Source organism: Erinaceus europaeus, chromosome 3, assembly GCF_950295315.1.
Source record: "Erinaceus europaeus chromosome 3, mEriEur2.1, whole genome shotgun sequence".
NCBI classification, from domain to species: domain Eukaryota; kingdom Metazoa; phylum Chordata; class Mammalia; order Eulipotyphla; family Erinaceidae; genus Erinaceus; species Erinaceus europaeus.
Genome location: NC_080164.1, coordinates 23039102 through 23064237, shown reverse-complemented (window position 1 = coordinate 23064237; position 25136 = coordinate 23039102). Strand labels below are relative to the sequence as shown.

General features: G+C 39.7%; 1 protein-coding gene and 1 non-coding gene across 2 annotated transcripts; both read left to right on the top strand.

Annotated features, from left to right (window-relative positions):
• On the top strand, nucleotides 1-19657 carry FAM98A (family with sequence similarity 98 member A). The gene is made up of 8 exons (XM_007526894.3): nucleotides 1-199; nucleotides 3554-3702; nucleotides 7112-7246; nucleotides 10870-11054; nucleotides 12054-12134; nucleotides 12674-12790; nucleotides 17547-17714; nucleotides 17862-19657. Exons 1-8 carry the CDS (start codon nucleotides 147-149, stop codon nucleotides 18525-18527), a joined length of 1554 nt encoding a protein of 517 aa, XP_007526956.1. The 5' UTR covers nucleotides 1-146; the 3' UTR covers nucleotides 18528-19657.
• Nucleotides 13047-13186, top strand: LOC132537955 (small Cajal body-specific RNA 4). The gene has a single exon (XR_009549356.1). It is a non-coding gene; the product is annotated as a small Cajal body-specific RNA 4 (non-coding RNA).
• Nucleotides 19658-25136: the final 5479 nt, after the last annotated feature.

Here is a 25136-nt window from a genome sequence, read left to right as displayed (position 1 = left end):
GCAGGTTCGGCACATGCGCAGTGCGAGGAGGGCTGAGGCGCCGGCTGTCGCTCGGGAAGTTCCGGGCCGGCCGCGCAGGCGCGAGTGGGAGCGTTGCCGGCGGTGAGGGGAGCCTGACGCCTCGGAAATTTGAATACCACAGCAGCATGGAGTGTGACCTCATGGAGACTGACATCTTGGAGTCGTTGGAAGATCTCGGGTAAGGCCGCCGGGGCGCGGGGGAGTCCCGCGAGCCGGCCCCCTGGGGACGCCGGCTCCTTCAGGCTCGCGGACACCTGCCCTCCGCGCCGCGCCCCGCGTCTCGGGGCTGTCCCCGCCGGGGCACCCCTCCTGCCACGTCCCCCGCCGGCCCGGCACCTCCCACGGCCACGCCTGGCCATCACGCGTGGCATTGTGTGGGCTCCGGGGCGCCGTCCCCTCCTGGGGGTCCCCTCTGGGCCCCGCAGGTTGCCGCCCTGCCCCCCTCCCTTTGGGGGTGTCCGGAACGGGTCCCCGGGTCCGCGGAACTCTCCGCTGCCACCTGCAACCGCGACGCCCACCCCGCGGCTCCCCGAAAGCCGCCTGTGCCCAGTCATCTCCGCAAGCATCTGTGCCGGCGAGCACCCCCGCACCCCGCACGCGTGCACCCTGCCCGCCCCCCAGCCACAGGGCTGCGTGCTGCAGAGGTGCCGCGCCAGCCGGCGGGCTCACCCCGCCTCGCCCCCATCCTCAGTCCTGAGCGCCGCCGGGTTCCCCCACCCCCCAGATCCAGGCACGTCTCTCCCCTGCTCCTGACACTTGTCCGGCTCAGCCGCGGGGGCTGGCCGGCACCGGCTGCGCGTCTGTCGGGGAAAACCACGTCCAGGCTCGCGGGGAAAGCCAGGGGGAGCTGGGACGCTCCTGCGATCAGTGGGGCCCGGAAACCGGTGTTGGGGTTCGGGGTGCACCTCCAGCTGTACGTGGCTTGTCAGTGGAGATCAAAGGCTTCAGCCCGAGAGGAAGCAGAGGCGAGTCCTTCAGCGGCACTTTCTCCCCCCCTCCACCTCCACCCCTCCTCGACTTTGCGCCTGGCTCGGGGTGAGGGGGCTGGGGTACACCCCTCCCCTTGAGGAAAGGACACCGGCCATTTCCCAGCATCGGCTGAGATCTGTCTAGGGAAGGAGGCTTTCGCTCTTCTTCTTTGTCAGCTGTGTGGTTGTTGGCTGTGGGACTTGGCTCAGCATTTTGGCAAGTATCGCAGTGTCTCTGAGGAGGAGTGGAAGTGGAAGGCGCCTCCTGCAAAGAGTAATGGGGCCCCTCGCTGGGGGGACACATCCCAGGCTCAGTGGCTTATTGCTGACACTGGACAGCATTCATTCGCCAGCGGTTTGGTTTTTGGTTTGTCGGTCGGTTGGTTGGTTTTTGAGGGGCGCTTGCTGTGGCACTGTTAGGGTGCGCAGTGAAGGTGGCGTGGGCTGGAGCAGGAGGTCTCCCCCATAGTATTGGGGAGGAGAGGCAGGGAAGCCCCAGAGGCTTTCTAGCAAAGACGCCAGTGTTGAAGGCCAGCAGGAGGTGAGGATGGAGGCGACCCCGCTTAATTAGGGGCCTTCTGTGTGGACAGATCCTTCAGCCATGGGTGACAGATGCCTCTGTGCAGAAGTGTTCTTTCACCCAATTTTAACTGTGTGTTGTTTTGTTTTTTTTCCTCTTGGGTACCGTAAAAGCCATTGTTTGCCGTCAAATAAATAGCTGAGTTAAGTGGTTGTGCTAACCGAAGGGTTTTCCAGAAACTTGGTGACAAATGTTCACCGTCACTACTTTGGTTGGCAGCATTCAGTCATTAAAATTCACCCAAACTGATGGGCGTGTACTTTTAAAGGGTTCACTAACATGTTAGGGTTAAATATCTCTTATTTCTCGCCTGACACGAAGTCGGAATTAAGTCACTCCTCATAGAATAAACTAACGAAATCAAAATTTGTAACACAAGGGGAAATTTCTAGAGCCTTTACTCAGTGCTTATTAACATGAATTTTTTAATCTAAATGTTTCCAGTCCATTCTACACATAAGCATATAACTGTCTTTTTAAAGGTTCAGTATTAAGTTTTCTTTTTTATATTTTATTTACTTGAGACAGAAATTGAGAGGGGAAGGGGGAGACAGAAACAGAGGGACACCTGCAGCCCTGTTTTACTCTTGAAGCTTTCCTTCCCCACCTCCCCCTGTAAGTGGGGACCAGGGGCCTGAACCTGGGTCCTTGCACACTATAATGTGTGCACTTATCCAGGTGTGCCACCACCTGGCCCCGAGTATTATCATTTTTCTAATGTCTTTATATTTATATTTACATCAAATTAAATATATTTAATGAATCACCTTTAATAGCTTTTTGACATGTCTTTAAAAGTAGATAAGATAATCTTCCAAAAATATTTTTTAGGGCAGGGAAATAGCTCAGTGATAGTAGAACACAAGACTTACATACTTGAAGTCCAGGATTCAATCCCAGGCATCGGTCTTATGCCAGAGCTAAGTGGTACTCTGGCATCTCTCTCTCAAATTAAAAATAAAATTATTTAGGGGCATGGGTAAATCAGGTAAAGGGGGCTAATTATGTTGTGGAGAATGGAATTGAACTTCAATGGTAAATTTAATGTAGCATTTATAAATATTGACCATAGTTGATGTGCACCAGCACTTTATTTAAAATTTTAAAAGAATGTTAGAATGACAAAATTTTTCATTACACATCTAGCTCACTATTGCTATTGTTTTTTATGAGAGTTCAGCATTTAATTTTTTTAAATTACATTTGCACCACTTAACAAAGGATTAGGATTCAGATACAGCTATTCACCATAACATCAACTCACCAACAAATATTAAATTAACCTTGACATTTCTCTAGTAGTACTATAGCCTACTGTCATTATATAGAGAAAGTAGAAATAAATGATTTTTTAAATTTTCTTTTGGGGGTTAATGGTTTACAGTCGACAATAGTACATGTATAACATTTGCACATAATAATACAACCTCTCCAGGGCCTCCTCTGCCATCATATTCCAGGACCTGAACCCTCCCCCCAACCCGAGTCTTTTACTTTGGTGCAGTACAAAATTAGAGGATTTTATTTGGAAAGTTCTTACCTTCAAAGAAAGTCATTATGAACCTAATTGCTTTCTGGAAAACATTGTAGAAAAGATAGTCTTAAGTATTATTTTTCCGAGATGATAAATTATAATATAATTAGCAATCACTTGCCAGTCTTGTTTTAGTACCTGATTCAGTTAAATTTTAAAAGTAAGCCTTTGTACAGCTTTTAGTAAATGTACAGAAGTTGACATAATTTAATGATATATTTTTATAATTAAGTATATGTGTATATCTGAAGGGTTGAAATGCATTTCGCTTATTTTTCTAGTGGTCTAATATAGTTACAAATTTTATTTATATTTGTATGTTTGGGAATTGGTATTGATATATCTTTGTTAAACTAATCACACAAATAGTACCTAAATATGTTGTATCTGTAATGTACTGGGTGCGATTTTTTTTTGTATTCTTCTGAAGTGTAATTTCTTGCTCACCAGTTACAAGGGCCCATTGTTAGAAGATGGTGCGCTCTCTCAGGCAGTCTCTGCTGGAGCCAGTTCCCCCGAGTTTACCAAACTCTGTGCCTGGCTGGTGTCTGAACTAAGAGTGCTCTGTAAACTAGAGGAAAATGTGCAAGCAACCAACAGTAAGTAAAATATAACTTTAGGTGAAAAAAAAAAAAGTGACAATTGGGATATTTTAAATACTAAACTGAAATTTCAAAGTTCTTTATAAAGTAAAAAAAAAAAAAAAGTTGTAAGGAAGCCAAACACTATTTTTTATTGATTGTTTTTAGAGATAGAAGTTAAAAACCCAAAATGTAGTTATACAGCTGTTAAAATTATATGGATATATATATAGGTTGAAAAGATCCAACTACTAGGGGGCTGAGTGGTGGTGCACCTGGTTGAGGTGCACTTGTTACAGTGCACAAGGACCTGGGAAAGCTTTGCAAGTAGTGAAGCAAGGCTGCGGGTATCTCTGTCTCTCCCTCTTTTTCTCCTTTCCCTATCGATTTCTGGCTGTCGCTATCCAGTAAATAATAAAGATAATAAAAAAATTTTAAATGACTACTACTTTATTTTTGTCTCTAGAGTTACTGCTGGAGCACAGTGCTGGCACTATGAATCTACAGCTCCTGGCAGCCATTTTTTTCCTTTCCTTCCCCTCCTTTTTCTCATTTTATTAGATAGGACAGAGAGAAATTGAGAAGGGAGGGGAAGATAGAGAGGGAGAGAGAAAGACACCTGCGCACCTGCTTCACTGCTTGTAAAGCATGTCCCTGCAAGTGGGGAGCGAGTGCTCGAACCCCGGTCCTTATGCAGGTCCTTATGCAGGTTCTTGCACATAGACCATGTGTGCTTAGGTGCACCACTACCCAGCCCCCTGAAAAATAGTGACAGTTACAGCACATATGAACTCTCCATTTATGGAAAACCTCAAATTGATGATCAGAGCTAGAAATTTCAGCACTTTTCTCTTGGCATTACCAGTTCCTAGAAGTACATGTGCCATGTAAAGTCCCTGCATTAAAGCGGGAGAAAGAAAATGGTTTATTAGGAAGCTTTTTGGTCCTAGGAACCTACCACTAGATTGTAGCCATATGCAGCACCTTCAAGGACTTGAAAGCTGTTTTGGTTTTGTCAATTTTGTTAATTGCTTTAGCACTAGTTTGTGGATTCTGCAAGAGAAAAGCTTGGAATCTGATACTCCACCATCTGCTTCCCTCCTGTCAGGTAACTCTATAATGGAAACAAAGAAAAATGCCCATTATTTATCTACCCCACAAAATCCATACCCTCCCTTTTTTCCCCCATCAAACCTATTTTGAAGAGTTCCTTCTCTTGCCTGTTTAGTGTATTCAATATGCACATTAGTTGCATTCAGTATTAATTATTATTACTTTTTTTTTTTGCCTCCAGGGTTATTGCTGGGGCTAGGTGCTGGCCCTTTGAACTTACTGCTCCTGGTGGCCACTTTGTCCATTTTATTGGACAGGACAGAGAGAATTTGAGAGGAGGGGAAGATAGAGAGGGCAAGAGACAGACACCTGCAGACCTGCTTCACCACTTTTGAGGCGACCCCCCTGCAGGTGGGGAGCCAGGGGCTTGAACCAGGACCCTTGCTTCAGTCCTTGTGTTTCATACTATATTTGCTTATCCCAGTATGCCACTGCCTGGCCCCCCACAACTAATTATTGTGACTACAGCAGAACAGTGATAACAAGCAATTTCCATATCACTGTGTGCTAAATCCTGCATTTACACCTCTGGGAAATCCTGAGAGGCAAGCTTTCTACTCTGCACAGTAAACTCAGAAGCACAATGAAGTTAGTGCCTGAGGTCACATGACTAGTACAAGCTAGAATTTGACCCCAGCAGTCAGGTTTGGAGAGCTAGTGCTCCTGGAAGCTGCCCTGCTCCATGACCTAGCATTTTCAGTTTGTAGCAAGTTTTGGAATCACCTAATCTAGATGATAATTGTTCTTTTTGTTTTTCTTTGAGTTTCTAGAGATTAAATCCAGGGTCTTATCTCCTAGGTCCCCTCCATTTTGTTAATTTGTTAGTACAGACATCACCACTTCACTGCCCATGGGATTCTTTCTACTGGTCTTGTCTGTTGCTCTCATCAGGAGCCTGAGATGGAGCCTAGGCCCTCCCACATGCAAGGCAGACACTTTGCCATAGAACTATCTCCCTGCCCCCTGAAACTATTCTTATCCTGAAGACTTATAGTCAAATAAAAATATTTCATAGAAGCCAATCTATAAAACAAGTATTGATAGAAGTGTAGTTGTGCTTATTGAAGTTAAGAGGGGCAGCTTTTAACACAACTCCTTGAACTCTTCAAATCCAGCAGTTTCTGAAGGAGAGCTGTGAAACCCTGGAGTTTCATAGTTTGCTAAGCATTGAGAATGCTCTCTTCCCATTTTATTTATTTAATTTTTTATTTGTTATCTTTGTTTATTGGATTGAGACAGCCAGAAATTGAGAGGGAAGGGAGTGATAATAGAGGGAGAGAGACAGAAAGACACCTGCAGCCCTGCTTCACCACTCATGATACTCTCCCTCTGCTGGTGGGGACTGGGGGCTTGAACCCAAGTCCTTGTGCACTGTAACATGTGCGCTCAACCAGGTGCGCCACCACCCAGCCCCTTGTCTTCACATTTTAGATGAGAAAATGAGCTTAGATCTTAGTGACTTAAGTGGACTCAGGTCTGATGACTTTCAAAGATTATTATCTAGGGCTAGGCAGTGACGCACCTGGTTAAGTGCAAAGATTAACTTTTGCCCCTCTTTGATACTTGTATATAAAACCATCAGAATATTAGAAAGAGCATTGTTTTTCCCTTGGTACACAAAATGAACTCTGTATCCCACATGTTATGGGAATACATAACTACAAGTAGTGTCAGCTCTCTTCAAATAAAGTCTTAACTGGAAATATCAGGAACAAATAAAACAACCAGAGATTAGTATAATAATTAAATGTTTCACTTTGCACTTTACAGCAGGAGGAGATCAGTGAGTGTTGCAGTACTTGGGGAAGGTTACCTCACGGCCCAAGACCATCACTTTTGAAACCTAGGTGGGATTTGACAGAGGAGGAGAAACTAGAGGGCATAGTAATCACAGGGAATAACTGAAATGAAGGCATAGAAATGGCAGTGAGACAGATGGCTCCTGGAACAGTGACCAGACAGCCTGGCACAAGGAGAGGAAGTGTCTGTGGAGGTACTGGCTCCTACATGCACGCAGCAGTACTGCTACAAAACAGTATACTGGGAAGGACAAAGCAGAGAGGCTATGAAGACTCTAGGAATATATAAATGTTAGATAAGAGGAGACAGAAATGAGTAAGTCTAAGATTCTTAAGGGAGTAGCCTAATGAAAACTATTTAAGAATGAACAATGCTGGAATGAAGAAGATAAATTTGAAGAAAAAGAGACTCAGTGTTGGGGGGAAGGAATTATATTAAAATATAGTTTACATATAGCTCATGCTAATGGAAAAAGATCATTTTTACTAAATAAGATTATTTTCATTCCTTAAAGGCCCCAGTGAAGCTGAAGAATTCCAGCTTGAGGTGAGTGGGCTCCTAGGGGAAATGAACTGTCCTTATCCATCACTGACATCCGGGGATGTGACCAAGCGCCTTCTTGTTCAGAAGAACTGCCTCCTTTTGCTCAGTAAGTTCCTGGCTACTAAATGTAGCTGCTTTTTTCTGTTCATGTTTTCTACAACTCAAACAGTTGGGTTTTACTATGGACCTAACTCCAACAATTTTCATCGTCTTAATGAAAATTTTGTTACGTTGCCAGTGTAGCAGCCATTGGCACTGGGCACTGAGTAGCGTTGATTTGTGATTGCTACTTTTTTACCAATTCATTTTGCTGGTACTCAAGCTGCTGTGACCAAAGGGAGTGCCACACATCTTCCTCCCAGTGTATGGCCATGAACGTTCCCTGCTAGAAGCATGCTTTAAATGAGACTGCATGAAGAGCTTTTAAAATTATCTTTTTATTATTATTTCTTTGTGTTAGGTAGTTGAAGGTTCCAGTTTTGTTTATAAATGTGTAAAATTACAGTGTAAATTTCTTAAAGTAATATTTAGATTATTCCTGTACTTTCCCATCACTCTTTAAGAAATCAATTTTTATAAAAAGCTCTTCTTTCTATGTATTTATATGCTAGCGACTATTCACCCTGAAAAACCAGTAAGTAGACTCAAAATTTCATTACTTTAATTAAACTCTCCAATAAACATGACAGTCTCTTAGAATTTTTGTAGCATTCTTAAAGCACTTGAGAGTGAGCTTTGGTTAACTGGATGTTATTGCTCTTGTTATGACAGACTAAATACAGAGGATTTTTTAAATATTCATCTGTATTACACTTTCTGAAAAATGTAACTGTATTACAGTTTCTGAAAGACATGTCCATAGCCATTATAATTAGAAACTGAAGTTATTCTAATCACCATTATAAGTTCTTTTGTCAATTGCTGGGGGGTATGTATGTATGTATGCTAGGTACTGCTTTAGATACCACTGTATTTCTTTCTTATGCATGTATTCAGTGTTCTTCAAATTGTGGGATATTTATAACTGGCTCAGCCACTGTTTACTCACTGATTGTTTCTTTGTAGCACTGTGGATCCTTCCCAATACCTAATATTTGGCACTTAGAATATGTAATCTTACATAGGGAGACAACAGCTGTGTGGAAAGCTTAGTAAAGACCCTCAATAACTAATTCTTCCAAAGAGCTCAGTGTTTGACCTTCTTAGTGCTGACACTTAGCTGGGAAAAATCACTTTGAATATGAATTTTTATAGAATGTCTTACTCCTTCCTGTTCCTTAAGCAGACTACATTGAACGTCATTATTTTAGACATAGGATCATAATTACAGATTTTATTTTAATGTGCTATCACTGTATAAGTTCTTCCAAAATGTACAAGTAGTCAGGGAGATGTTTTGAGAGAGCACAGGACATGCCTGAGACCCCAGATTCAGTCTACCACATATGCCAAAACTAAGCAGTGCTCTGGTCCCTTTCTTTCATAAAGATACCTTTTAAAAAAGAAAATGCTAAACTTGCTTTTCAATTAAATAACTAAATCAACTAAAGGATAGTCTGTTCCTTGAACTCCTTTTCTTAAGATTTATTTCATTTTGTATGAAGTAGAATCACAAAACAATAAGTCAGTACTTTGAACCAGAAGCCTCAGGCATACAAGTCCTGTGTTCTACCAGCTGAGCTACTTTCCCAGCCTTTAAGTTCTTTATACATTCATATTCACTACTTATTTCCCTCTTTGTCTTTGCTTTTGCTATATCCCCTTTCAAAAATAATTTTCTTCAGTTTGTATCCTCTTTCATTCTAGTGTATATGTACTTAGACTCATTCTCTACTTGTTCTGTATTAATAGTTCTCATCTTCCAAGTATCAGTTTTCACATCTTGATGCTGTAATTTACTTCTTCCAGCACTCTTCCCTTACTAATTTGAATCTTTTAATACATTATGTTTTGAGGGGGGGTCGAGCTAAACCAATCTCATTAGAAATGTTAGTAGAATAGAATAACTTCGAATGAGTAGCAGGATTTTGTGTCAAGATTTGTTTGGGCTATTCCTTTGGTCTCTCTGATACTAGATTATGTCCTTTAGGTAAAATAAGTCAGCTATCTGAGTTCTTAGTAGGTAAAGAACTATTCATCTCTTTATGTATGTATTCTTTATCACTAAGTAGATTGTAAAGAGATAAGCTCCACCATTTGGTATTTTATTTCCAGTGTTGTCTCCTAGTATTTGGAACCCTTGAGTACAGTTAATGTTTTTTTATGCTAATTGTATTGGTGAACTGATTTCATAAATGTCTGAGCTGTGCTATCCCAAATTGAGGGAACCCATTAGTTAAATCATATAATATATGATTTTCTAGAACAAGTGTTGGCAACCATTTTCTTCAAGGGTCAGAGAGTAATAAGAGTTTTTGGCCCTATGGCTATAACTTCTCTACCACAACCTATCCTCTGCTATTGAGGTATATAAGCCTCCACAGGCAATATGAAAACAAGTGGCAGAGTTCCAGACACAGTGACTATTTTTCCACCACTGAGATTTTACTGTTTTAATGTTAACAACACATAGAGTTTACTATATAGAACATGTCAAATTTTTAGTAAACCTATTTTGAATGACCTTTTCAGAAACTTAGCTGTACTTAACTGCTTTAGCTGAGAAGTTGGTGGTTTTCCAGAAATGATCTGCCAAAATCATGACCTCTGTACTTCTAGCATTATACTTTGGGGGAAAAGAAAAGAAAGGAAAGGAAAAAGGAGAGGAGAGGAAAGGAAACTGATTATTACTATTTTTGTGTATATCAAATAGGACCTAAGAACCTAACAAAAACTTTTTTTTTTTTTGCAAAACTATCTTCCTTACGTTTTCACAAGGTTCTGACTTTGTCATATAACTCTGAAATCCCAGGGTTCAGATTCATTATCAGTCATCTTTTCTAAAAATCTAAATGTCCTTGGGAAGATTAAAGGAAAAAGATTGAATACCTTCTGCTAAAACTTTTGAAGCAGCCCTCTGTACCTGACTAAACTCAGCACACAGGATTGATACTGACACAAAAAGACTTTAGAGGGCAGAGAAGTGACTGGGTGTGGTTATTTTCTATTTGGAAAAGGGGTTTTGGGGGTTGGGACCCTAAGATAGAGTTTTCTTTGAATGATTGTAGTAGGGTAGGCTTGAGGATAATGGGATACATAAGGGAATTTTTTCTTTCCCCCTTCTGTAAACAAAAGTTGGACTACTTAGAAATAATTCATGCCAGTTCTAGACTAAGAAGACAAGAGGGCAAGGTAGTTGTATCACTGGTACATATCAGTGGTAAGAAGGACAAATAAATGTATGACCTTCTTTTTTGCTAGAATTGGCCACTTGTCATGTTTTGCAAATGTGTTAACAGTTGCCAACCCCTGTTCTGGAGGTTCCTTAATATGAGGAGTTTAATAATCCTTATTTGTAGATGTAATCTACCCTGATCCTTTGGTTTCACAGAAGAATCATTTACTTTTAAATCGACCACTAGAGATTAAGTGTTGTTTAAATACCTGAATTACAGAACCCGTTTAAATGTCATATCATTCACAGGTAAAAATTATTTTCCTTTCTTGTTTTTGTCCATTCTTGCAGCTTTAAAAATTACATATCATTAGGTCTATAGAATTGTAACTCCAGACTTATGATTTTTAACTGTAGCTGTATCTCATTTTGAAATCTTATTTTGTTTACTTCAGCATACCTCATCTCAGAACTAGAAGCTGCCAGAATGCTCTGTGTGAATACTCCTCCAAAAAAAGCTCAAGAAGGAGGCGGTAGTGAGGTCTTTCAAGAGTTGAAAGGCATATGTATTGCTCTAGGAATGTCCAAACCTCCAGCCAATATAACTATGTTCCAATTCTTCAGCGGGATTGAAAAAAAAGTAAGACCTTTAGTACCAGATTGTAGTGTATTAAAGGCATAGTCCTACTTTTGTGTGAAATGAAGCAAATTAATTTCTCTTTATGGGAGCCAAATGTGCTTATTATTGAATAATTATTAATAAATGAACTTTGGGTTTTAAATCCTAGATACCTTAAAGAAAAATTAGTATTTCATTTTTTTTCCTAACTTGTTAGCATGCTTCTTTTCAAAAGGAAAACTTTCATTTGACTCATATACTGGAACCAGACAGATATATTATGAAAAGAATTAAATCATTTAAATATTTCATCATTGAACACCAATCCAGTTATTTTTAATATCTTTATCATTAAATGTGACCACCTTCCTCTCCATTGATTGGACAATAAAGGATGTTAATTTGGGGGGGATTAGTTCAGTCATTTCCAGTCTAAAATAATTCAGCTGGCAAACTAAATTTGCTGACCATTAGTATAGTATAGTCCAATACATAAAAATAAGGTAGAAATATTTTTGCCACACATTATTAGTAACGATTCTTTTGTACACTTGACTAGGAACAAGCCATTTTAATAAAAAGTGAATGAAAGAACAAAATAATATTGGCTATAGCAGAGTTACTTTCTCTGTGCTTATCTGCTGAACTCTTAATTGTTACCTTTGCATTATGGGGTGGTCAGACTCCATAATGTTTAAGTTTGGCTGAACTCTGGGGAGCTGCAGTGTTTCCCTAGTCCACATTTTTCTGTGTGTTCATTCATCTATTCAGCAAATACACATTGAGTGCCTGCTGTTACCAGGCTCTGTGGTAGGAGCAGAAGGAATCATGCGTCCATAGGCACGAGAGGACAAGCCAGTGTCTTTACCGTGTGGGTCTTTACATTTCAAAGCATCCTCCACCTTTGCCTTTTGTCAGGAGTCTTCTTTTGATGGCAAGATATGATGGGAGTTGGGAAGATGAGGAAGTTATGTTCGACTCGTAGATTTGTTTGTTCATTTATTTATGTTTTTGTGTCAGTTAAAGGAAACATTAGCAAAAGTTCCACCCAATCATGTGGGGAAACCTTTATTGAAGAAGCCAATGGGACCGGCCCACTGGGTGAGTAGAGATCCTCTTGAGTAAACTTCGTAAGGAACCATCTATTTCCCGGTTTTGATATCGACACTTAAACTTTGTACTTTTCAAGTTACGTTTTCAAATACGTAGCTTTCTAGGTGGACATCTTAGTCGTTTTTTTTTTTGTACTCTTTAAGATTTATGCAGAGTAATTATATTTAAGACCAGAAGCACTTTTCATAACTTGTCAATATTTCACACAGCTGATTAAAATAAATGGAAGTTCACTATGATGCATGTTTCTAATTGCCAAATGGGTTGTCTTCAAGCCAGACACTTGTAGGCTGAGCTTCACACAGTGAATGATGGAAAATCTAAAGGAGATTTTATACTTTACCTACTTTCAGTGTGCTTCAAGGCAGTATTTGCCTTTTGTTTCGTTATCTTAATTTATTAAAACTGTTTTTATGTCAAATAACTTTATCTTTTGGTAAGTGAATGAAACAGATACAGTTTCTTCCATTTAGAACAGGAGTTGGAGCAGAGTTAAATTCTAACTGCTCTTTTTAATTTCATTTCAGGAAAAGATAGAAGCAATTAACCAAGCCATAGCCAATGAATATGAGGTTCGGCGAAAGCTGCTAATAAAACGTTTGGATGTCACTGTCCAGTCCTTTGGCTGGTCTGACCGGGCTAAGGTACACATAAATAACTTAAAACAACAGAGTATTTATAGATATGATCTAGTATGGCTTAAATAGAGTGGAGACTACAAGAGAAGTACATAGCAGACATGCAGGAATTTTTCTTTGTGGGTTGCTGAGTAGCTATTCTTTCAGTTCTTCGGTAATGAAAATATTTATTTTTCAAGTGTTACTTATTAACATTTACTTTCAAATTGCTTTCAACAAAACCCTTGAGAATCACCAAAATGCATATTAAATAATTTACCAAACTAGAGGACTAAGAAGGCTGATTCTGATGAAGCAAGAGTCTGCTGATACACTCCTAAAAAGTGGGGGGGGGGGGGGGGGGTTGAAGAAAACAGCCCTTAGTAGAAAATATCAGAGGACTGACCATACTACCCAACATTCCATTCCAGTTTTACAGGAGACTGCCTTAACAGTTGTAGCTGGGGAAGGAGTTGAGTATGTTTATCACAGAGCTGAGTCTTCCATTTTCACTTCTTAAATAGATTTTGCTAGATAGAGTAAATTGTTCATGTAGGTCAATAAGTGGAGTATATAGTTCTCATTTCAGTTTTTACTAACTTGACAGGATTTATTTTTATGAACTCATGGAAATTTCAGGTGGGCCTTATTCTAGAAGTGACTAAGTGTGACTGGGGGAATTAAAGAATTATGCATAACTTCAAAACAATTAATAACCAGACATTAAGGTAGCAATTTAACTTGCCAATTAAATTCAGAAATAAAAGGCCAAATGTTATGATCTGCTTATAGAGAATTGGAGAACCTTGTAAGCCTTAAGTTTTATTGGTGCTTAAATGAGATGATAAAAGTTCTTGGTCATTCAACAGATTATTAGATCCTACTACATAATCAATAAATGGAAATACATTGCAATAGTCGAGTAATTTGATTTCCTTAAAATCCTGAAATGGAACTAGTCCTTGAATATATGTGGAGTGTTGGTCCAGATGTGTTAGTATTAGAAATTCCCTTTATAGTGCATTCATTTATAAAAATAGATTTTTCTCTGAGTTGAGTCAAATGATATATTTACTTAGTTGATTAGCAAGTTTACTAGTAGTATAGTTTTTCTTTTTAATTTAATTTTATTTTAGAGAGAAACATACAGAGAAAGACAGAAGGAGAGAGATCAGAGCCCTGGTCAGCTCTGGCTTATGGTGGTGCTGGGGACTGTACTTGGGACATTAGAGCCTTAGTCATGAAAGACTTTTGCCTATTATGCTGTCTCCCTAGTGCTAGATAATAGAATAGTTAATCATTTAAAACCTATAAATCCTAGCACAGTACTATTTGGCTTCTAAATTGTTAGAGTAGATGTGTATTGAGTTATAATATTTTTAGTATTGAAAAGAAGTCGTAGAGATAATTTATTTTTAATGCAGCACCAGGGAACAAACCCATGCCCTTGTTCAGTGCCACTGAGTAGCCTCCCTACCCAGTATTCTGCTCTTTATTTTTTTGAAGAGCTCAAGAGAGACAGATAAGAGAAGAGACACAGCACACATCACCCTTTGGTACTATTCATGGTGTTCTGTTGTAGTTCTGGGGGCTTGTACTCAGGGCTGCATGCACAGCAAGGTGTGAACTCTTTATCTGCTGTGCCTTGGAGATCAGTCTTAGATCCTTTGATTTTGTAACTTTATGAAAAAAATTTTTAAATGGAGACTCAGATAAAGAGACTTTACCTAGGTTTCATGGCTGTTCATTGGGAATAAATTATTATGTATGCTGCTTAAGAAATACTATCCTGGGGGCCGGGCAGTAGCGCAGCAGGTTAAGCTCAGGTAGCACAAAGCACAAGGACCGGTATAAGGATCCTGGTTCAAGCCCCCGGCTCCCCACCTACAGGGGGGTCGTTTCACAAGCAGTGAAGCAGGTCTGCAGGTGCCCATCTTTCTCTCCTCCTCTATGTCTTTCCTCCTCTCAATTTACTCTCTGTCCTATCCAACAACAACAGAAACAGCAACAATAACAACAACAACAGAGGCAACAAAATGGGAAAAGATGGCCTCCGGGAGTGGTGGATTCTTAGTGTAGGCGCCAAACCCCAGAAATAATCCTAGAGGCGAAAGAAAGAAAGAAAGAAAGAAAGAAAGAAAGAAAGAAAGAAAGAAAGAAAGAAAGAAAGAAAGAAAGAAAGAAAGAAAGAAAGAAAGGGAAAGGAAAAAAGAAAGACACACAGACAGTCTATCCCTCCTCTGATTCTCTGGTGATGGGAATAGTACGGAATTATACCTCTGCTATCTTATAGTTGGGTAAATCAATTAAGTCACTAATAAAATTAAAAGGGAAAAAAGTACTATCCCTTAAATTATTTTGGATTAAAAATAGTATTTCAATGTCAGTGTGAAAGCTATATTTCGAAAACAATCCGCATGTCAGGTACAAAAGCATGACGGTGCTAAAGTACTTATTAAGGCTCCAACACTGCAGTTCTGGTCTTTGCGTTGATGTTAATGAACTTCCAACTGGGATGCCAACACTGAGCTCCCATTTACTTTGCTCATTTCTGAAGTCTTCATTTTTGTGGAATGGGGGCCTGGCACATGAATGATGTCACTGCTTTGGACCACCTTTTCATTCAGTTAGAAGGAAAGACATCACCACACCAGAGCTTCCTCTATTGCCATGATACCTTTCATGTTGTGCCAGGGCTTGAACCTAGGTCATGCATGGCAGTGCAGTTATCAGCGAATCTTTTCTAGCCCATTGACATCTTTTAAAATGCCGTGTTTTTGCAACTAGGGAAGAGTGCAGCTTCCCTATCTGAGCCTCCAAGATTGATCTGGATCAAATATACTAAAGTGAGACTCATGTTTCTCTCTCTCTCTCTCTCTCTCTCTCTCTCTCTCTCTCTCTCTCTCCCCCTCCTTCCCTTCCTCCTTCTGTCTCAAAACTATCGTAGGAAATAAAATCTTTAAAAAAAATAAAACATCATAGTTAAACTAGATGATATGTAATATTTTCTTGAACTGTTCTTCTTCTAGCGTTTGCCTCTTGAACTGTAATAAACAGTAATTCTGTGATGTATATAACTATACTGATGAGAAAAAAAAAGACTTCATTTTAAATCATACAGAAAATGCTGTGATAGGCACAGTGATCTTCATTTTACGTAATGAAATACATACTTGCATTTCACATGGGAAATTGTATTTTAAATCAGTTTCATTTGAAATTTACAAAAACATTTTTCTCAAAAGTTTTAATTTCACAAGTGTTTGGTCAAGCACATTTTATAGGCATGGTAAAAAATGTTATAGACATACTCAGGAAACATTCTATAGATAAGCTTTATAATGACGGTCTTTTTGTTCTATTCATTTCTAAAAGCACATTTTTAAAATAAAAAATAATCAGTTGTAACTATAACACCTATTTCCAATGTATTATCATCCTTCATCTATATGTTATAGTAAACTGTTCTATATCTTTCTTGCATAATGTTACCTAAATAATTACCAGCAATGTTTGAGTACCTAAACATATAGCTGACAGATTTACCAAATATTGTTCTGCTCTTGTCCTCTTTTGCTATGTCTCTCTTGCAGTTTTTAGTAGATATCTTCTATGATATCAAATATATTTAACTGGCATTCAGGTTTCTTAATTTCCCAGTGATTTGTTTCTCTCTAGAGCTACTAGATTTTTTATTTTCAATTTATTTATATTTATTTATTTTATATTTCATTTTAAAACATTTTTAGAGACAGTCAGAAATTGAGAGAGAAGGGGAGATAGAGAGGGAGAAGCTTTCCCTTCTGCAGGTGGGGACCAGAGGCTTGAGCCTGGATCCTTGCGCATTGTAACATGTTCACTTAATCAGGTGCACCACCACCTGGCCCCCGGCTTTTTTATTTTTAATGTAGTACCAGAGAATGAACTGATAGTTGCACATGTGCAATACCACCAAACAGTGTTCTCACCTAAGTTTTTTTTATTTTATATACTGAGCAAGAGAGAAGAGAGATATACCACAGCATGAATCTTAATTTAGACCTCTACTGAGTGGTTAAAATAGACTCTCTACTTATCTTTTCTATTTTTAAAAAATATTTATTTATTTATTTATTTATTTGTTCCCTTGTTTTATTGTTGTTGTTATTGATGTCGTCATTGTTGGATAGGACAGAGAGAAATTGAGAGAGGAGGGGAAGACGGGGAGAGATAGACACCTGCAGACCTGCTTCACCACTTGTGAAGTGACCCCCTGCAGGTGGGGAGCCAGGGACTTGAACAGGGATTCTTAAACCAGTCCTTGTGCTTTGTGCCACGTGCACTTAATCCACTGCACTACCGCCCGACTCCTATCTTTTCTGTTTTTAAGATATATTTAGTTTTTATGGGGGTTCGAGAACTAGAGTATCACTCTAGCATATGTTTTGCCAGGGATTGAACTTAGAGGCTTGTGTTTGCAAATTTAATGCTTTCCCTATCGTGTTACTCCTGAGCCAGTGACCTTTTTTTCTTACTGAAATAACTTAGAGTGGAGGAGTGTATTAAATATCAAAAGTATTAGCACTTTGCAAAAAAATATCAATTTGCCGTGTAATTAGTACAAGTTAGTCACAGCTAACATTTGTTGCCTCGTAATAAGCAAAGATGGGGAAATTAAAATTGCTATGGGCTTACATTTATATTTAAATGGATAAAATGGATGTGTTTGATCTAAGGTATTTATTTAATTTGTTTCTACATAATTTTGAAAACTGATATGTCTTTAAACACTTTCTTCCAACAGAGTCAAACAGAAAAATTAGCAAAGGTTTACCAGCCCAAACGCTCAGTTTTATCTCCTAAAAGCACTATTTCTGTTGCCCATCTTTTGGCTGCAAGACAAGATTTGTCCAAGATCCTACGGACAAGCAGTGGGTCTATCAGAGAAAAGACTGCCTGTGCCATTAATAAGGTGAAAAAGACTACCTTTAACTCCCTTCCAAATACATCAGTATCTGTTTATAGAATGACAGAACTTGAGAACAAGGCTCTTTGTTTCAAAAAAAAAAAAAAAAAAAAAAAAAATCACAGAACTTACAAAGTCTCTCTCATTCCTTAGGTGTTGATGGGCAGGGTGCCCGACAGAGGCGGTAGACCCAATGAGATTGAACCCCCACCCCCCGAAATGCCACCATGGCAGAAAAGACAAGATGGACCCCAGCAGCAAGGAGGAGGCCGAGGAGGAGGGAGAGGTGGCTATGAACATTCCTCATATGGAGGAGGCCGAGGTGGTCATGAACAAGGAGGAGGGAGAGGTGGACGTGGTGGCTATGACTATGGTGGCCGAGGGGGAGGAAGAGGAAATAAACACCAAGGAGGCTGGACAGATGGAGGGAGTGGAGGAGGAGGCAACTACCAAGATGGTGGCTATCGAGATTCAGGTTATCAGCCAGGTAGCTATCATGGTGGCCACAGTGGTGGCTATCAAGGTGGTGGCTACGGTGGCTTTCAAACATCTACATACACAGGAAGTGGATACCAGGGTGGTGGTTACCAGCAGGACAATAGATACCAAGATGGTGGGCACCATAGTGATCGAGGCAGTGGTCGAGGAGGGAGGGGTGGACGTGGAGGCCGAGGTGGACGTGGAGGCCAAGGTGGAGGTTGGGGAGGACGAGGGAGCCAGAATTACCACCAAGGGGGACAATTTGAACAGCACTTCCAACATGGAGGTTATCAGTATAACCACTCTGGGTTTGGACAGGGAAGACACTATACTAGTTGAGGTTACAGATCCATCCATTTTGCTAGAGCTCAAGTAATAGAAACCTAGTTTCAGAATTCTAAGTCCAGCTTTGATTTTGAATTAATGTGAGACCAAGGTGGCAGGCAGGCAGACTCCTGCTTAGTATGAGAATATTTAGGTCTTCATTGAATTCTGTTTTTTTTTTTTTTAATGGAGTTACATAATGCTGTTTATTTGAGAAACATAACATCTCTCCTTTGTATGAAGAAATTTTTAAAGGTAACTAAGATTGCCTTTAATTGACCAGTAGACTAATTCCACAGTCAGAACATGCATACTTTTTGAAGAAATTACTTGAATAAAGTAGTTTTCAATAAGCTTTTTGAAAATGAGGAGTCTCCTAGGTTTTTTTAGATTTATAACTAGGGGGCCTTCCTCATGTTAATGAAACATTTTTGTGTGTGTTTTCCTTAAAGAATCCTGGTACCTGTTTTTCCAAGCACAGTTCTGCCCTGATTGGCTTTTTATTCATAGAGATTATGCCTCATTTGCTTCATGATAGAAAAGTTACGTCTGTTCCTATTAAATGAGCTCTTCTGCAGATAGCACATCCAGTAGCCTTATCCTCTTCATGGAATACTGTACTATATGCTCAACTCTTGAGAACCTTGGACACGGCCAAAACCCATAAGGATTATAAAAAGCAAACTAAATTGTGAACCTATAGTATACATAGGCCTTTAGTTAAGTATAGCAACTCAAACTGACTTGCATCCATTCAAAACAAGTTCCTCCTTCAACCTTAATTTTTACTTGAAATCTGCTAGAAGAAACAGCAAACTGAAATTTGTTTTATGCATGAGTGAATACCACTGACTCAGCAAATACAAGTTAGTTTGCTTTCGGGGCGGGAAACTTCTTTTGCAATGGAGGAAATGCACTATGGAGTGGGTAAAGGACAGATTTTTGCTTAGTGCAGGAGGCCCTTTATTATTGCTGCAGAAAACAAAAGCCTGGCTGAGCTGATGTTTTACATTCTCCTTTACTGAAATCCACACAATGCTTCTGGCTGGGTTTTTGTATAACATAAACATTGTCAAGCTGTGAAAGAAAATGGCTGGAGGTGTGCTTTGTGTGAAAGGTGAGCAATAAAGTATCTGTACATTCTATTTGCTTTGAGTTTTCTTTGAACTGTTTTTCAAAATTGAATTATTATGGATATTTATTGCAAGCTTGTGCCCTGAGGCCTTTGTTCACCCAAGGATTCTTAGTGTTTTCTTAAACATAATTGTTGTAAAAGATTACTCTTAACCCTTAAATAAACTGAAAAAAAGCTATTAATAGCTAGAAAACATCACTGCTTATCCTTGGCCACTGGGTGTAGCTGTTGCTACATAATGTACTAGCAAATCTAAAGTAATGATACTATTTAGGGGTCTTTGTTTTTCACTTCTCCATTCTTCCTAAAAGTCAGGGATATTTTTTAAAAGGAACTTGATTGAAAAATGTAAGTACAGAGAAATAAATAACCTTCCTTATCTACTTGATTTTTAGAATGAAAATTCTAAAAATTAGTTTTACCACTAAAAATTTAGTTTTACCACTAAAAATATTCTTCTATTTCTCTGTCTCACACTTCCCCTTTAATTTCTCTCTGTCTCTATCCAATAAACAATATATATATATATATATATTATAAAAACTCTGCTGTTGAGATGAGCATATTAGTTTGATAACTGACCCCTTTTTTGAAAGTTAATTTGTTCCTTTCGTCAATTTCCCCTGCGTATTAGCTATACTAGCTAGCATTTACCACTCTAGCATGTTCAAACTTGAAAGCAATTTAAACTATTTTATCTGTCATTGATGTTCTGTCTTGAAGCTTTAAGTGTTGCTTTCTATACTAGTAAATTTAATTGGTATGTTTAGGAGTCTCCTGTTAGAAATAAAATTGTCAATAGATTTTTTTATCTCAAAAATGACATTTTACAATGACTGTTCACATTTACTTTAGCATTTATTTTTGTCTGTTCTTTAGCTTTAGACTATCAGTCTACCTAATGATATGCTTCATTCTTTTGAAAATAGAACTGATTTGTTTCTGTATAATTCCTTTTTAAATATGAACATAGGAGAAAGCAAAATATCTCCACGAGGGCTCTAAAATTTGCATATTTAATTTCTGCTTCTATCTGCTTTTGGTTTTTGTTTTGTTTGTTTTTTACATTTTGAGAACTGTCTTTGATATCAACAAGATAGCTCTTTTGGGAGGGCGCCTGCTTTGCCATGCACCTGACCAAGTTCCAGCCCGATGCTCACTGCACTAGGGGAAGCTTTGATACTGTGGTGTCTTTCCAGCACTCTTGTGTCTATCTGAAAAAGTTGGCCTGGGTTGGTAAAGCCCTAATAATGATAAAAATAAATAAATAAATGAATTACTGTCTTGTAAGCAGGAACACAACTCAGCTATTAAAATGCAGGACTTGCATGCCTGAGACTATAAGTCCAACCCCCAGTACTGAATGTGCCAGAATAATGCTCTGGCTTCTTTCATGTGAAACTAACTCATACAAAAAGTTGTGTTTTTTTTTTCTTTTTTTTGTTTCATTTTAGTTTTTCCTTTTTTTTTTTTTGCCTCTAGGGTTATCCAAATCTAGTGCTCCTGGAGGCTGTTTTTTAAATTTTGTTGCCTGTTGTCGTTGTTGGGTAGGACAGAGAGAGATCAAGAGAGATGGGGAAGGCAAAGAGGAGGAAAGATAGACACCTGCAGACCTGCTTCACCATTTGTGAGGTGACACCCCTACAGGTGGGGAGCAGGGGTCCTCTAACTGGGATCCTTATACCGGTCCTTGCACTCATGCCATGTGCACTTAACGTGTTGGGCTACCACCCAGCCCCCAGTTTCTCCTTTTTAACATTAACTTTTCTAAATAGAATCTTTCAAACTATCACTTGTATTACTATATGAAAATGAAGTTATTGGACTGAGAAAAAGCTCACTGGATAGTGTGCTGCTTTACCATATGTGTGGCCCGGGTTTGAGCCCACCCCCACCATATTGCCACATTGAAAGAAGCTTCAGTACAGTAATATCTGTCTCCTTCTCTCTATCTTTTTTTATTATTATTAGTTGGATAGAGACAGAAATCAAGAGGGAAGGGGGTGATAGAGAGACACGTGCCAACACTACTTATACACTCAAAGAGCTTTACCCCTGCAAGTGGGGTCCGGGGTCTTGAACCTGGGTCTTTGCACATTGTAACTTGTGCACTCAACCAGCTGTACTACCACCTGGCCCCCTCCCTCCGTCTATTGAAAAGAGATAAAGAGTAGGACAGTCTTTGATTTTGTAGAGTATATTGCTTTTATATACTTTGCTTTTTTTTCTCTTTTTTTTTTCACAAGCTCCTGACAGACTGTCTTTTTCCTTTTTTTAGATAAGAGGGTGAGAGACAGACTGGGAGAGGGAGAAAGAAAAACACAACTCTGTTCCACCACTGGCAATGCTGCTTCTGTGCATGTGCTCCCATGCTGTGGCCAGGGGTGTGAGCCTGGGTTATCCTATACAGTAAAGTGTACCCCCTTGTACACATTGTTCAACTTGATGAAAACTAAGTTGATATTTACTGGACATAGAATTTCATGGAGAAATAAGTCTTAGGGACTCTGGCATAATGTCTTTAAAAAACAAAAAGCTCAAGACAGACAGCTATTGTTAGGGCTTTGCTTCCTTCCTATACCAAGAATTAGACAGGATGTCAACATTCTCTATAAGAATAATGAAAGCTATGCCACTATCATTTTCATTGTTTGTTTTAGACCCAAAATGAGCTAATTTCCAGCTGTGCCAGGCATAGAATAAAATTCTTGCTAAGGAAAAGTATTTGAAATCATATTGATAGATACAAATATGTACATGTACATACTATATATACACGGATGTGTGTCAGTGTGTGCACACACATGGCTATAACTTTTTCCATTACTCAAATCACTTGCATTTTCAAGGTTGGACTCATTCTGCCTTTCACAGTACTTTACCTACCTACACGATATTCACATGAAAAGAGGTTTTGCATTTGTGTGTGTTAAGCATTTTTCCTTTTAAATAATGTCAAAATTTGATTCACTTTTTTTTTTTAGCAGGAAGGACCATACATTTGTCACAGCTTACCTTTTTTAATTCTTTTTTCCTAAGTTACTGTTTCTTTTCTCACAAATAAGAGAAATAAAAGACACAAAACTGATTCCTTGCATGGGGAAGTGTCTGGTGGCAAATGCAGAAACAATTACAGCATAATATGATGAAAGTTACACCTGAGCAGCACAGCATTCAATATGCTCCTATGAGGTAGAGATTGATAGGAGATAACTAGAAAGATTGCAAGGACCCAGGGATAAAGGGCTCTACACAACTTCCTAGTTGAGGCCTAGTTCACCTTTGTGTGCCAACTAAAGCGAAGGAGGCAGGATCAGGTTTGGATCTTGTATAAATCATTCACTAAAGAAGACAGTAGGGGGCAAAATGAGTCAAAAGCAGAGGACTTAGCTTAGTGGTGGAGGATATGCTTTGCATAGATGAGGGGTTTTTGTTTTGTTTTGTTTTGCCTCCAGGGTTACTGCTGGGGCTCTGTGCCTGCACTATGAATCCACTGCTCCTGGAGGCCATTTTTTCCCTTTTTTTTTTTTTGTTGCCCTTGTTGTCGTTATTGTTATTGTTACCATTGATGCTGCTGAATAGGAAAGAGAAATTGAGGAGAGGAAGATAGAGGAAGAGAAAGATGGACACCTGCAGACCTGCTTCAGTGCTTGTGAAGCAACCCCCCTGCAGGTGGGGAGCCAGGGGCTCGAACTGGGATCCTTATGCTGGTTCTTGCGCTTTGCACCACGTGCACTTAATCCACTGCACTACCGCCCAACCTCCTGTGTATGAGTTTTATCCCTTGTACCTAAGGGAAAAATCAGAAGCAAAGAACTTAAACTAATGTAATAAAACAAAGATAGACTAGGGACACATTTGGGAATAAAAGTTAGAAGACTTTACTGGCTAGAGAGAAAACGAGCTGCAGTATTATTTTTTCGTTTATGACTTTTTTTTTTTTTACTAAAATGTATACTTTATTCCCAAGCTTGAGATCCTGAGTTTGATTCCTGGCACCACATATGCCAGAACTCTATACTGTCCTCAGAGAGGGAAGGAGATGGGAGGGAGAGAGAGAGAGAGGAAGATGGGAGGGAGAGAGAGAGAGTGAAAATGCCATTGATTATAATCAAGTTATATGGAAGGGTAGATTAGGGTGAGGGAAGTGCTTGGAGATGGAAGATCTGCATTTTTCCATTAGCACATCCAATCAGAATAACAACTTTTAAGTCAGCCTAAGGTGAGGGAAACAGTGGATCAGGAGTCTTGGGAATAATACTATTTAAAATAATCTCTAAAGATTTTTTTATTTATTGAACAAAAAACTGGGAGGGAAGAGGGGATGGGAGAAAGACACCCACAGCTGCTTCACCACTCATGAAACTTTTCCCCTGGTGCTGGTGGGGGGCTGGAAACTTGAACCCAGGTCCTTGAGCACTGTAACGTGCTCAACCAGGTGCACCATTACCTGGATGGCCCCTTGGAAATAGTCCTTGAAAGGGCAAGGAACAGGCTCTCCAGAGAGGAAAGCCACAAGAGTAGCAGAGAGAACTACGTTGGTAAGAGTAGCAGCTTATTACTGCTCTGCTAGCTTATTTCCCATCCGTGTGTGTGTGTGTGGGGGGGGGGGTGTTTACACCCAGATGATGGGGTAGAGTGCCTGTGTTTGGGACACTAGTAACCAGGGAAACGGACAAACCTTAGCCATCTGAGTTCAGAGTTACTAGCCAACAATTCTGTATGTCACTTTTTTAAAGAGCACTTTCAGAATAAATATTGAAGCCAGTGTCCTAGAAGGAAAGAAGGAGGAAGCAAGTTTCAGTTTTTTCTAGAATCTGCTGAGAAGGAGAGAACTTAATAAAATAAGAAGGGAGGAGGCTCAGTGATAAAGCACATGCTTTGCAAACTTGAGGCTCCAGAGTTGGATATCTTGCTCTCTATTTCATTAACTAAATCCCTTTTACCTAAGGAAATAAAAATATGTAATGGGATGAAGTGTTATACTCTGAAAGGTTACTGGAAAACCAAGAATATTCTTTTGAAAATTTTTTCTAGACATTTTTAATTTTTTTTTTCAGCATCAAGTGCTTAATTCTTTAGAACTCTGAGCATATCTTCTAGCAGTCACTGCAGTTCATTTACATTTTATTTATTTTTGCCACCAGGGTTACCACACTGGGTCTCTGCACCTGTACAACTCCACTGCTTTCTCCCCCCCTTCTCTCAGTAGTGAGAGATAAGGAGGAGAGACACCACAGCACCACTTCACTGGTCAGGAAGCTCCCTGTCCCACCTTGCCCCTCACCCTCACCCCCACTGCAGGCATTCCGATGTGGAAGCCAGGAGCCTGAACATGGGTCATGGTGCATGGCAATGTGTGCACTCTACCAGGTGAGCCACCTCCAGCCCCCTTATTGCTATTTTGTGAGACAAGACTTACATGGTTGAAATGAAATGGGTTTTTGGGAAATGTATGAAAAGTACTGTCAAGTTCGCACTAGATAGAA